The sequence below is a fragment of the Sprattus sprattus genome (assembly GCF_963457725.1).
Source record: "Sprattus sprattus genome assembly, chromosome: 17".
Lineage (NCBI taxonomy): Eukaryota > Metazoa > Chordata > Actinopteri > Clupeiformes > Clupeidae > Sprattus > Sprattus sprattus.
In genome coordinates this window covers 7,572,778-7,585,786 of record NC_137915.1, presented here as the reverse complement: position 1 = coordinate 7,585,786, position 13,009 = coordinate 7,572,778, and the positions used below count along the sequence as shown (strand labels likewise).

At 41.5% G+C, this 13,009-nt stretch overlaps 2 protein-coding genes across 3 annotated transcripts; one reads left to right on the top strand and one right to left on the bottom strand.

Moving 5' to 3' along the window:
* Positions 1-316: 316 nt before the first annotated feature.
* On the bottom strand, positions 317-5,661 carry zic4 (zic family member 4). The gene is made up of 2 exons (XM_080855573.1): positions 3,668-5,661; positions 317-1,468 (listed from the first exon to the last, which is right to left on the bottom strand). Exons 1-2 carry the CDS (start codon positions 4,812-4,814, stop codon positions 1,032-1,034), a joined length of 1,584 nt encoding a protein of 527 aa, XP_080711699.1. The 5' UTR covers positions 4,815-5,661; the 3' UTR covers positions 317-1,031.
* Positions 5,662-9,557: 3,896 nt separating this feature from the next.
* On the top strand, positions 9,558-12,797 carry zic1 (zic family member 1 (odd-paired homolog, Drosophila)). Of its 2 annotated transcripts, XM_080855547.1 has the most exons (4): positions 9,560-9,669; positions 9,780-10,768; positions 11,226-11,389; positions 11,754-12,797. In XM_080855547.1, exons 2-4 carry the CDS (start codon positions 9,802-9,804, stop codon positions 11,997-11,999), a joined length of 1,377 nt encoding a protein of 458 aa, XP_080711673.1. In that variant the 5' UTR covers positions 9,560-9,669; positions 9,780-9,801; the 3' UTR covers positions 12,000-12,797. The 2 variants fall into 2 exon arrangements, with proteins under 2 accessions (XP_080711674.1, XP_080711673.1); XM_080855548.1 differs by having other exon boundaries at positions 9,558-10,768; positions 11,802-12,797.
* The last annotated feature ends 212 nt before the right edge of the window (positions 12,798-13,009 follow it).

The following is a 13,009-nucleotide window of genomic DNA, read 5'->3' as shown; positions in this document are numbered from 1 at the left end:
GGGCTACAAAACTATTTCGCAATGGTATGGAAGAAAACATTACTGTAGGCCACCGTCCATGACGAGGTTAAAGGAGAGTTAATACAAACGTTAAAAAGCCATTCTTTGTCCCTCTAACATGATAACCTTTTCGTGTGATTTTAGAAGTCTTTTTCCGTTAGCCTACAGTTCGAGGAACTATTGTCACGTCACTTAAGTGACTTAACAGCTCAACTCTCTCTCTCTCTCTCTCGGTCATAATTTCTCACAGACCTTTAGAGTTCCGTAAGCAATATGTTCATACACACTCCATAATTTCGGGAAGGCAGTCTCAATTTCAATTTATACACAATTTATTCAAAATACTGACAAATTACAAGGCAGTTTGATACACATCTTGAGTCCCCTCTTGTCAATCGAATTGTCATAAAATGCATTGTTAACAAACTTTAACAAGTATTACAAAATCACAAAATGTCAACACTGACCAATGACTGCAATAGTTTTGAATGTTATGTCTGTCATAGCAAATACAGTAACAACGCTTCGGTCAATAGTCCCGATAAAGCACAAATGGAGGAAATAATTCGTTATGAAATTTAAACAATTTCAAATATTAATTTTATACAAACAATAGTAGCAAAAAATTCAAAATAGCTGAAAGACTGAACCATACAAAATTACTGTTACCACTTCCACATTAAAACGTTGCAATATACAAATTTACACTTTGTTCTATTGAAACACTTTGGTTCGATATTACAAAAATGTCCAAGTCAGATTCAAAAATAAATTAAAAAGATATTGATGTCTAACCTGAATTTACAAAATAATACAGCCACATGCTTACGAGTAACCATTACATTGTATAAGAAATGAACACTCATATTAGCTGGCTATTTCAATTGGCGGATTGGCAGTGTCATCATTTGTCGATATGCCAGTGCATTTAGACATGTAAGTCGTGAAAATGGACTCTCCTCAAATAAAATTATTATGAATCCAATGCATTTCCCAGATATTATTTTTTTTTTTTAACTCGAACTCTGTTGTTAGAATGTGTCCCTGGATTGGGGATTCCTGTATGGAGGCCTCTCTGATGGGTCAGGTGTGGATGAGCCGCTGGGAGGTGTCTGGGAGCCACTGGCACCTGAACTGTGACAAACGTACCACTCGCTTAGATTAGCGGGCTGAGACGCAGAGAGGGGTTCGGACAGTGAGGAGGGAGCTGGCTCACGGCCCAAGTCTGATGAGGGTGAAACGAGAGATGGAGTCGATGACTCGTAACCAGAACTCGGAGGTGGAGACTTGCAGTGCACTTTCATGTGTTTTCGCAAAGAGCTGGGGTGCGTGTAGGATTTGTCACAACCTCTCACTTTGCAGTTGTAGGGCTTATCGCTGGTGTGCACGTGGGAGTGCTTCTTCCGGTCACTGCTGTTGGCGAAGCGTCTATCACATCCGTCAAACTCACATTTAAAGGGCTTCTCGCCTAAGATGAGAGGGAAGAAGTCAAGAGACAAAATTCACAAACAGCTCTTATGATACAATCTATCAAAAGCAAGGAGTGCATGCAAGACTTCTATTTATTTGATTGATGACAACAATATTATATTACAGCTGACAAGTTGTCCTGCATATTGGTAGGTCTACAGTAGAGGATAACATCTAAATTAGTTTTGGTTCCTACAGTAGACCTATAGCCCGAAGACAAGAGTGCCTCAAAGTGTACACAACTAAGATTTAAACAAGCTACAAATTAACATTAAATGACCTCTCCTTTGAACCTTTTTTTCCCACACAGCCCTTATTCAAACTATGGTACATAGGCTACTGATAACGTTGGCAATGAATATTTAATCGTGTTGTGTTTTGTTTTATAGCTCAAAAACATCATTTTGAGGAGTAAAACCTTATGGGCCACTAGTAATGGGATATGAGGCTATTCCTCTGTGACGTAGGGTAATCATGGACAGGTCAAATGATCTATCTAATAAATTAGCCTACATTCAAATAACAAGATGCTGATTTTGCCGGAATGGGCGGGCGCCATGTCCTTCTGAGAATACGTAATTGCTGCTGTCTAATTACACTTGCGTGCTGAATATCAATTTGACCTTCAGCTGCTGGATTGCTAGAACCAATCAGGAATATTAGCGTACAACAAGCAAGCAGCAAGGAGGAGCCCCATAGGAAACCACAGCCATAACCAAAGATTTGAATTGGCCTGCGAAACAACCCCTCTGCCCTGGGGAACCAACACATCATGATATAATTGGAGAAAAATGTCCTGTTACCAAGCCATCTCTTGATAAAATCCAGGGCATCACAGAATAAATTGTTCTCTCATGTTCTCTCAGAAGTTGTAAAACAGCAACATGCGATATTCACAAATGGTTGGTGTACTAAATGGTTTTGAAGGAGGTTTTGCACATTAAGCTTTACCAGTCTTGCATATTTGCACTAAGTTAGGCCTAAAAATAATACAAAAAATGTCATGAAAATCATTACGCGCATGGTACGAAGTTGGTGAAGTAAATTGACCGCAGTTAATAAAATGCGCTCTAGTAGTCTTGTGCAAACTCCCATTGCCGCTAGTACTCAATACTACTTCGTCGTGTCATGGACTTGTTGCATGCTACGCCAGTCATTGATGAGCCACAATAACTTCACAACTGATATCTGAAGCGTCATCAGGTAGCGTGACTGTCCTACAGTATGGGCCTTCATGTGTTGCTTTGTCGCACACCTGGCTGTTGTCATACGCTATAATCGTATGGCTTACCTGACCTTCACTGACAACTAAGTGACCTTTACTGTTTAAACAACAATCAACCCGAATACCTGTTGGATGTGACATAGGTCTTAACTTTAAAGCTAAAATTGCATGCAATCTCTGATCAAATATTTCATTTTGTGAGGCATGAGGAATTTCCAAAACACACTTCTTCCACAGATAATTCAGAGCACCAGCTAAATTAATCTCAAGCCTTCGCATAACCTGAACACACAACACAATAGCAACAAGTAGCTACCAGCAGCACGCATAAACGTAAAAAAAAACAAATTAAAACATGTATAAAATAGAGATCAGAAAAGCAGACGATAAACCCAATATACCTACCACACACTTTAGAAATCAGAACCTGGATGTCGACGTATAGATAGCTGTATTTTACCCACTGACATAACTTTATAGAAACCATCCCATGCCACAATGAATGCTAGCCTACTCTTTTTGGGTTTGAAATAACTCTTCAAGCTGCTCAACTGAGCCACCAAAACCGCTAGATCGCAGCTTTGAATAACTTTCCACCACCTTAGCCTGTCATACAATGGTAAGATCGACATATTTACTGAGCTGTCATTCTTACTTCTAACATAAAAAGCCCAATGGTAAACAGAGGAATACAAATGTAATAAGTAGTCATACAATCCACAGTGATAAGCCAACAATTTAACATTTACATGCTTGTATTTGACGACCAATGTCTTTACCATTTCTCGTATCCACAACCGTTACAAGAAGCCATCTTAATCCGATTTGTGAAGTTCAAAATCAAAAAGGCTAGGCCTTGCCTACTCGTAAACAGAGTGCACGATATTTCAAAGATTGTGACATTTTTACAACTTAAATTGAACGTGAACATTTAGAATAGATTTGCAGCATGGTAGAAGTGAAATTACTGACCTGTATGAGTTCTCTTGTGAATTTTAAGATTTTCCGATCTCGCGAATACTTTTCCACAGCCGGGGAATGGACACGGGAATGGTTTTTCTCCGGTGTGCACTCTGATATGATTTACAAGTTTATACTTGGCTTTAAAAGGCTTTCCTTCCCGAGGACACTCTTCCCAAAAACATATATGGTTTGCTGCCTCTGGTCCCCCGACATGTTCCACTGTCACATGCGTCACCAGTTCGTGCATGGTGCTGTAAGTTTTGGAGCAAAGTTTTTTCACCGAGTGCTCCGGCTCTAACCATTTGCAGATCAGTTCTTGCTTAATCGGTTGCCTCATGTACCGAAAAAAGGCTCCTGGTCCATGGTGGTGGTGGTGAGCGCTGAGGTTCATGTTCAGATTGAGACCGCCGTAGCTGTGCAGAGGCGATGCAGCAAATGGGTCTGTCCTGGAGCTTGCCACTTGACTCAAGTGATCAGATCTAACGTACATTTCTCCAGGTATTCCTAACCGTATTTGTCCGTTCAGCGCTTGGCCACCTGGAGCTCCGTTAGGCTGTTCGTGATGAAGTCCGGAGAAGAGGGTATGGTTCGCAGCATCGGGGTGATGACCATAGTGTCCCGGATAGCTACCTGTTGTTGAGACAAACATTCCGTGGTGAGAGGCTGTACCAGTAGGCTGGTCGGTCAGCACTGGCATGGCTTGAGCTGTCAGATCTCGTCGTATGAGGAAATCCCTACCTGCGGATAATGCCTGGGCCGTATGAGACATAGAGTATGGGACCGTCGCCTGCACCGGGCCAAAAGCTCCCGTTTGACTGGAGACCACTTCACTGTGGCCTGCAATATGATGATTGTGGTGATGGTGGTGGGGATAATGATGGGCTGGGCTGATTTTGAGGGCCGCGGAGTGCCCCATGTGTTCTGGCCCGAATGGACTCGGCCCCAGGCGGGGTTCCGCAGTAATCTCCCCAGGGTGCGCGTGAGCCATTGAGTGTGGATGGCTGCTGAACCCCGGGAAGCCTGTCACGCTCTGAGGGGTATGGTGGTGATGATGGTGATGGTGGTGAGCCCCTGCCAAGTCAACTAATCTCAGCGCTGTGTTCCGTTTGGAAAACGTAGGGTCCATCACAGGGCTTCCCAAAGCATCCACGCTCATTACTCCTAATTTTAGAATAAGTTTGACAGCAGGCAAAATAATAATGATGATGACAAATATATTTTAATCGCAAGGAAAAAATAAAAAAAAAAATAAAACTCTAAAGTTTAGACTCTATCTCAGTGCCTACATGGAATCCCATTCGGTTGAGAGGCAGCAGCAGGACGCTTTGATATACTGAATAGAGATTCATGGTAGGCTGTGCAGCCCGTGGAGCTAAACAATCACCCTGCGCTCTAATTGGTCAGTTCTCGGTGATTGACGTCACTTGTGACAGTTTCCAATGTGAAGAAAAATGCTTTAGTGACAGCAAGCAGTTAGAGCGCCTGCGCCGTGCCTTGGGCAACACTTGAAAAAAAATATTGTTTTTATGCAAAGGCTACTGTACTTTCAACCCTAATCGTCTAAGTTAAATCAATTTCACAAAGCAGTTGTTATAAAATTATTACGCTGGATAGGCTACGCAAGAGTTGCAAAGTGACTGCTGGCTGCAAAGTCTTCATTTTTAAGACGGTACGAAGCGGGTTATATGCTCACAAAACGCTAATCTAGATTTTCATTGCATATCATCAAAACATGTATATTGATTAGACCTACTGATCAAAATTAATTAATTCTCACTAACTTACATTTAGTTTTACGACTAGGACTATATGGTACCATTCTATAAGTTCACTAACATAACTCGAAAGAATAGGGTGCCTTCGCATACACAAACCGCAACGTTAAAGAAATGTATTTTACATGACAGTCCGCCCTTCTTTTTCTATCCTCCGAACGGTGCTTCCTCCACCTCGTCATAGAATCGGTTCCTCTGAATTTGTGCAGGGATTGACACCGAGCATTGCTGAAATGTAAGGGACCTGATATTAAAGTTAGGGGTAGCCTAATTTCGCCCACGACTTCGGTCGGCCCCAGCTCGCAAGTGACCGTGGATCGACAACGCAGGAGGAGGCGCCTAACCTAATGAAGAAGCCCGCGCAAGCACGGGCAGCAGCGTGAGACTCAGCAGACAAAACGCTAGAGTGACCGTAGAATGCGCAACCCTGTCTGATAAAAATAGAAAATTAAAAAACATAAACACTGTTTTACACTTAGTGTCTACTGCGATGTAGTAACTCAGTCGTGATGTAATTGGTCCTATAATTCTACAAAATATTTTAAAAATTACACTAACCTTGGAGATATGAACTTCTGTGACAATGAGAAATCCAAATTATCTCCGCTGCTCACTGCTAGATTCCTCAGCATGAGTGCTCACATATGGCCTGCTCAAAACATCACAATGTTAGCCACTCTCATTCCTCTGAGCCTAGGCTGGAAACTACTTTCGGACCATCTGAAGCATGCAGATAGAAGAATTGGTGTCAAAATTTGAGTCAATTTTCCAGAATACAGCATATACAGAAAAAACCGCTCAGCCTAATCAAAGGGTTATCAATGTACCACTGGCAAATAATATGAGAAGCCTACATAACTTCAGTTTGTTTATTTCCCTCGCTTTTGTAAAAAAAATAAAAATAATAATAATCCCCTCTCAAAACAGTAGGCTATTCGATTATCCCGGAGGCTAGATGAAGACCAAATTAGATACAATTCCCCGGCACACAAAAAATCTTATCAATACCACTTTTTCTGAAAATCTATTTGTTTAAATTTCTTGACTGATTTTTGCGAAGGCGTTTTAATGGAGAACTTAAATAAATGTAAGTTCCAGACTTGGAAACCTCATATCCCAATACAAACCTTCTCCATTTCGAATTCAACTAAACTAAAGTAGAAATACAAGGCCATAGCCTGCTCCAAAATCTATGATGACTATAGAGTATTCTTACCTTGATCATGAATGCTTGGGACGTTTATCTTAATCAAATCAGCCGGAGTCAAATATGAATTGTTATGTGAGCTGACCCAAAAGGAGGTTAAACAGTTACCATCAGATTCATGTCAAATATCACATGTAAAATCTTCGTGGCCATTGGGCGTATTAGCCTACAAGTGGCCACAGTCAATCAGTGATTCATTCGCCTCCAGGAGCGATGGGTAGTTCTGAGGCAGTAAGAGCTTAATTTCTTTTGACAGAATGTCACGCCAATATTTCATAAGCTTTTGGGCACTGCCATAGTACTCCAGCACGAAGGTCTCTTTCGAGATCTGCTGTCTGGTGAATTGACCATAAGGAAATAGTACATCCAGGAATGACAGTGATGAAAAATTGGTCCCAAGAAAAAACATAATTTTAGTTTAAAGTATTACTTGTAGTAATTAAAAAACGCGCGTTGGTTGGCTAATCAGCATTAGGTTATGTTTCAACTCAGGCACACACTAAGAAACAAGGGAATCGTAGCCTTTATGCAGATGCCCTAGTTCCGTCGTCGATTGTCGAGGCGATGAAAACGATTCATTTTAAAATTTCCCAAATTCTTCTAAATATGTCAGCGTAAATGAAACAAGAAACACAAATGCTGTTACGGCATGCCTGGTGTAGGGTAGGCTATATTTCAAAGCACGACCTTTGACATCTCAACCTACCGGACTTTGTTCTGAAATCCACAATACACCCAAACTATAACGTACGTTTGAGAGTGAGATGAAGTGTCTTGGTGGTAACCACAGTGATTGCAACATGCACATTTAATGGAAAATGTGTCCATTGTATGAAATTAATGTCAGTAAAACTGAATGTCTCGTGAGATATCCTAATCAAAATTGATCTGTCAAAGGCCTTCGATGACAACACCACGTCAGATATAAGTAAACATTATATGAACTACGACAGATACCGAGGGAGATCATTACAGAACAGAGACTATCGCCGGTCGTAGCGTCACCCTAAAGGCATGTCCTGACACAAGGCTAGACGCACGAACATTGGAAGAGATATTTTTGTGTTGCTCTCGGGCAAGGAAGGTTGGACGGTAGAAGTAAGAGCATGAAGGAGAACAAGAACAAGAAGCAGAGGAGGAAGATATGTCCACAAAATATGCATTGCGTTCACAAAGGGTGGACACTTTCATAACGTCTACAGTTTTGACTAAGCAGCATAATTGGAGACGATGCGATGGAATATGGTGCATTTAATAACCAACTGATCATACAAGAGCGAGTAAAGAGTTAACTGTCTTGTAATCAACGTTAGACCATGTGTGCAACATGTTTTAAGAAACTAAAGAACCAAAGTTAATCTAGATACAAATCAAAGGCCTGGTATACAATTTGTCGATAACATTTGTCAAGACTTAACTCCACTAACATGTTTTCGTCTTTAACTCTTTCATTTGTTCAAGGGATCCCTTCATGTGTCGTTCTTACCGTTTCCACCTGTTGGCGTCTTCCAGATTTTTTCATATAACTTCTTTAAAACTGCAACTGAGTAGAATGTTAGACAAAGGACTCCAATCTCTGGCTTTCGCTCTCTCAGCAAAGAGTTTAGAAATGTAGCAGAAGCCAGTAGACCGGATGATATTTTAATGGCTCATATGGCACGTCTGTTGCGTGCGGCTTTGAACTCCAGCCGCTGGAGGTTCCTGCAGAGAAAGCCGCAAATCCCACTTGATAACTTCGACAACCCACAACTTTTCATATGATACGAACGTGATGTATGTGATGTTATTTCCCCAACCCCTTACAAGCACCGTACAAATGCATTTTCTACAAGTTACTGGGATAATAGAATCATTATCATATTTATGTATGTGTGCAAGTAAGATATACGGCCGAGAGAGAGATCAACCATCTTTCTTCCACTTAGTCTGTGGCTTACGCCTGAACGCAAAGAAAACGTGTAGGCTACAAATAGCTGAATTCACTAACAGGTAACAATTGCAGTAGTCGTTACATTAGGTTATTGTGGTTCTTCAATAGGCTATTGGTGACAAAAGGTTTGCCTCTAGGGTCAATATGTCAGTGAAATTGCTCAATTACAAACTACAGTGGTATGGATATACATCAGCGTATCACTTAACGCTCTTAAGCTTTAAAGTCTGATTATACCGACCAATGATCCCTTGCAAGGGTCATTGCAAAGCATCCTTATGTCGGCCAAGACTATTGTGGGGATTTTTAATTGCCAATAGCATCTCCTCTACGTCTCCCGAATTAATCATTTTCAAAGTAGAGCACACACTGGGCTTATGTGGCATCAGATAGTAGAGAATGTTAGGAAATAGGCTACCATCAAATAATACAAAATGACATTCCGAGAAAACATTTGGTGGCCTTGTATTAGCCCATTGCATTCTACCCACAGCAATGGATCCATGAGTGTTTCAACAAGTGTTTTCACAGAGGATACAAATAGGCTGTTTCAAGTATACTTATTTTGACCCCAGAAACCTCAAAAGTATAGACTACTCGTATAGGCCTGTACACACGTTGGTGTTTATTTCCTTAAGATTCACGATTTTTGCCGTCTCACACGTTTCATATTCATCAATTCTGTTTATAGACAAGAGATTCAATTTGTACACAAAAATCACAATCAGCAACCTCACCACAATACCTGGGATTGATGATGTATACGAACCAATAGGACTGGAGTAGGATCAGTGGAGTAGGAACACGGTCTGTTATTTGGTGAGTGAACGTTGGTGGGGGGAGAAAGCCTTCTCCAATGATCGACTGGGCTCGGAGTCACGTGACGCCCCCCTCCTCTCCCATTCATCAGGGGTGGACTGTGTTGTCTTTTCAATTCATTTATCTGCAGGAATGATTGCGACTATCAGTCTGGAGCTCACCGCCTGACTGAGGAGGTGAAAGTTGCGCCACAGGAAGACAAACCGCAAAAGACAATATTGTGCATGATTTGCGTGTGCATCGGATGAGAGGGAGTGGGGAATATTCCTGTCCACTAAAAGTAAATAGAAATACGGTAACGGAGTTAGCTCACTGAAGTCAGACAAATTCGCAGAGTCGAGGTAGTAGTGGCGTGAGTACTTGTGCGTGATTTTTTATTCTTGCTCTCAGTCGCCTCTGTTTCAGACTGAAGATGCTCTTGGACGCAGGACCACAGTATCCTGCCATTGGGGTGACTACTTTCGGCTCCTCCCGGCATCACTCAACAGGCGAAGTCTCGGATAGAGAGGTGGCTTTGGGGATCAATCCCTTCGCCGATGGAATGGGTGCTTTCAAAATCAACCACAGCTCGCATGATCTTGGTTCTGGGCAAACGGCGTTTTCTTCACAGGCGCCCGGCTACGCGGCAGCTGCTCTTGGACACCACCACCATCCCACCCATGTCAGCTCCTACTCCACCGCAGCTTTCAACTCCACCCGGGACTTTCTGTTTCGGAATCGGGGGTTCGGAGATGCCACTAGTGCACAGCACAGTCTCTTCGCTTCCGCTGCGGGAAGTTTCGCAGGGCCACATGGACACTCTGATGCTGCGGGGCACCTGCTCTTCCCCGGACTTCACGAGCAAGCGGCTTCCCACGCATCTTCAAACGTCGTGAACAGTCAAATGCGCCTGGGGTTTTCGGGGGACATGTACGGGAGAGCCGAGCAGTACGGCCATGTAACAAGTCCGAGATCTGAGCACTATGCCTCGTCCCAATTGCACGGGTACGGCCCCATGAACATGAATATGGCTGCTCATCACGGAGCTGGGGCCTTCTTCCGTTATATGAGGCAACCCATAAAACAAGAACTAATCTGCAAGTGGGTCGAGCCAGAACAACTGTCGAATCCGAAAAAGGCATGTAACAAAACTTTCAGCACGATGCACGAGCTCGTGACTCACCTCACGGTGGAGCATGTCGGGGGTCCAGAGCAGTCGAATCATATTTGTTTTTGGGAAGAGTGTGCCCGAGAAGGGAAACCCTTCAAAGCGAAATACAAACTTGTAAATCACATTCGAGTGCATACTGGAGAAAAGCCGTTCCCATGTCCATTCCCCGGCTGTGGCAAAGTGTTTGCACGATCGGAAAACCTTAAAATTCACAAAAGAACTCACACTGGTAAGAATTACAACTGTTTTGCTTTCTTTTGACGCCTGAATACAAGGTCTATGTGAAATATTATTGTTGCGTTGAACAGCCCTAAAATGGCGCTAAAATGAAACAGGTTTCAGAAAGCCAATGTAAACACCGTAAAAGTTTGCAAATAGTAATGGTATTTCATGAACCAATACTTTGTTTTGTAGAAGTCGGGCTAATTAAATCAACCGTATAGTGCAAAACTGAATTTGAACTGTACAATCTCTTGCAGAATTTTGAGACTATGTCAAACAGAACCTAGAATTCCTAAAGGCTGACATCAGTACATGCATTATCGAATTATTATGAATTCAAACCGAAGTGTTTGTGTTTATTTCAAATAGGAAACGTTTGTGGTGTGTTCGTGTACTATCTTGTTTAATTCACCATATCGTTTTGTATGGAGCTTGATTATATTTTTTCCTGTTTTTTCTGCTAGGTGAGAAACCTTTTAAGTGTGAGTTTGAAGGCTGCGACAGGCGTTTTGCAAATAGCAGCGACCGCAAGAAACACATGCACGTCCATACGTCTGACAAGCCCTATCTCTGCAAAATGTGTGACAAATCGTACACACATCCCAGCTCCCTCCGAAAACACATGAAGGTAATCTATCGATTATTTGTTTGTATTCTTGTATTTCTCTGCCTCTTAACAGTGTTGTTTAATATGCCCTACAGCAGCGCCACTGATGAATTTGCTACTTGCAATACAGTTTACAAATACATTTAACAGATAGGCCTAAAATTAAATGTGCAATGTATTAATGAGCAAGTACATTTATTGCCGAGATTATTAATGATCAGGTTCATTTTATCGCCGAGAAACTTACGTAAGAATCTTACGTAAAATTGTGTATTCATGTTACAGTAATGTTTGGATATGTCTTATTCCGGCAATTGCACTAGTTGTCTGTCTGTAATGGTTACCTCCAGAATGTTTGTTTACAAAGTAGCGTTTCTCTTTTCAGAACAAAGGTTGCGTGCTAAAATTGGCCTGTGTTGCATCTGTGTCGCAGGTTCACGAAGCCTCCACTCAAGGATCACAACCATCACCAGCGGCCAGTTCAGGGTACGAGTCTTCTACGCCTCCCACCATTGTGTCCCCATCCACAGAGAACCAGAGCAGCAGTTCCATATCGCCAGCATCTTCGACAGTACATCACACGACCAGTCACAGCTCGCTGTCGTCAAATTTTAATGAATGGTACGTGTAAAAATATTTTCAAAAGACTGCAGAATTAGGACTGCTTGGAATCAAAGACTGAAAAGCCTATTCACGTGGACCGACAGAACAAAAAAGAAAGAAAGAAAAAGACAAGGAAGTCCATTTTAAAGGCTGTCTAGCAAAGAGGGAGGGAGAGAAAGCGCGCAATGCATGGACGAGATACAAGGCCGAGAACCAAGTTATTTTTTCCAATGTTTTTTTTTTATTATTATTTGGAAAATACTGCACACAAATGATCTCCGATTGCATGCTATCTGCGGGTCTTGGCCTGTTTTGTACATAAAGATTCACCCTAGTTCAAAATGTAATATTTTATTTTGTAAATAGGTATATTACAGTTTAAGGGAATTTGTGAAAATGTGGTCCCTAGATATATGGAAAATGAGATGGTTTTTAAGAATATTGCGATGAATAGTCTTGATTGAAAAGAATGTTATAGTTAATGTGTACCAAATGTGAATTACTCAGTATTACTACAGTCTACACGTCGACCTAACCGACTATTAGTATTAATGTGCTTTTGTATACAGTGCAACATTTCGTCTGAAGTCGTCTGAGTAGCACAGTATCATTGTTGTTATTTAATGTCATGTCGATAAATCGTGTAGTGAAAGCCTGAAACTCCGTGTCAATCTGTTTATGTAAGTGAGAAAATATAAAACTATCTGTCTATTGCCATGGCAATTGCAAGAAATTATTACCTGTATATAACTCAATTTTCCATATTTATCCGCATGTAAAGGGCCGGTAACACATGTTAGAATTGATCGGTATTTATGGAGAAATGCGTTCGTAGGCAATGTAAAATCTAGTTTACAAAATAATGTTTGGTTACATTTCGTACAATATTAAAGTATTAAAAGCACAACAACAATGCCTTTCACATTTATTTCTCAAAGTGTTTTTTTCAAGCTTTGTTTATTTATATTGTGCCCACATGGACATTCATGCTCTCGGTAACCTCACCAATAACTCAGATATTCGCAGAGATGTCTTTGA

Coding starts and splice junctions, on each gene's coding strand:
- zic4 (XM_080855573.1), bottom strand. CDS start 4,814: ATGAGCGTGGATGCTTTGGGAAGCCCTGTGATGGACCCTACGTTTTCC. Junction 1,469..3,667: donor TCACAAGAGAACTCATACAG/GTCAGTAATTTC, acceptor CTCTCATCTTAG/GCGAGAAGCCCTTTAAATGT.
- zic1 (XM_080855547.1), top strand. CDS start 9,802: ATGCTCTTGGACGCAGGACCACAGTATCCTGCCATTGGGGTGACTACT. Junction 10,769..11,225: donor TCACAAAAGAACTCACACTG/GTAAGAATTACA, acceptor TTTTTCTGCTAG/GTGAGAAACCTTTTAAGTGT. Junction 11,390..11,753: donor CCCTCCGAAAACACATGAAG/GTAATCTATCGA, acceptor TTCTCTTTTCAG/AACAAAGGTTGCGTGCTAAA.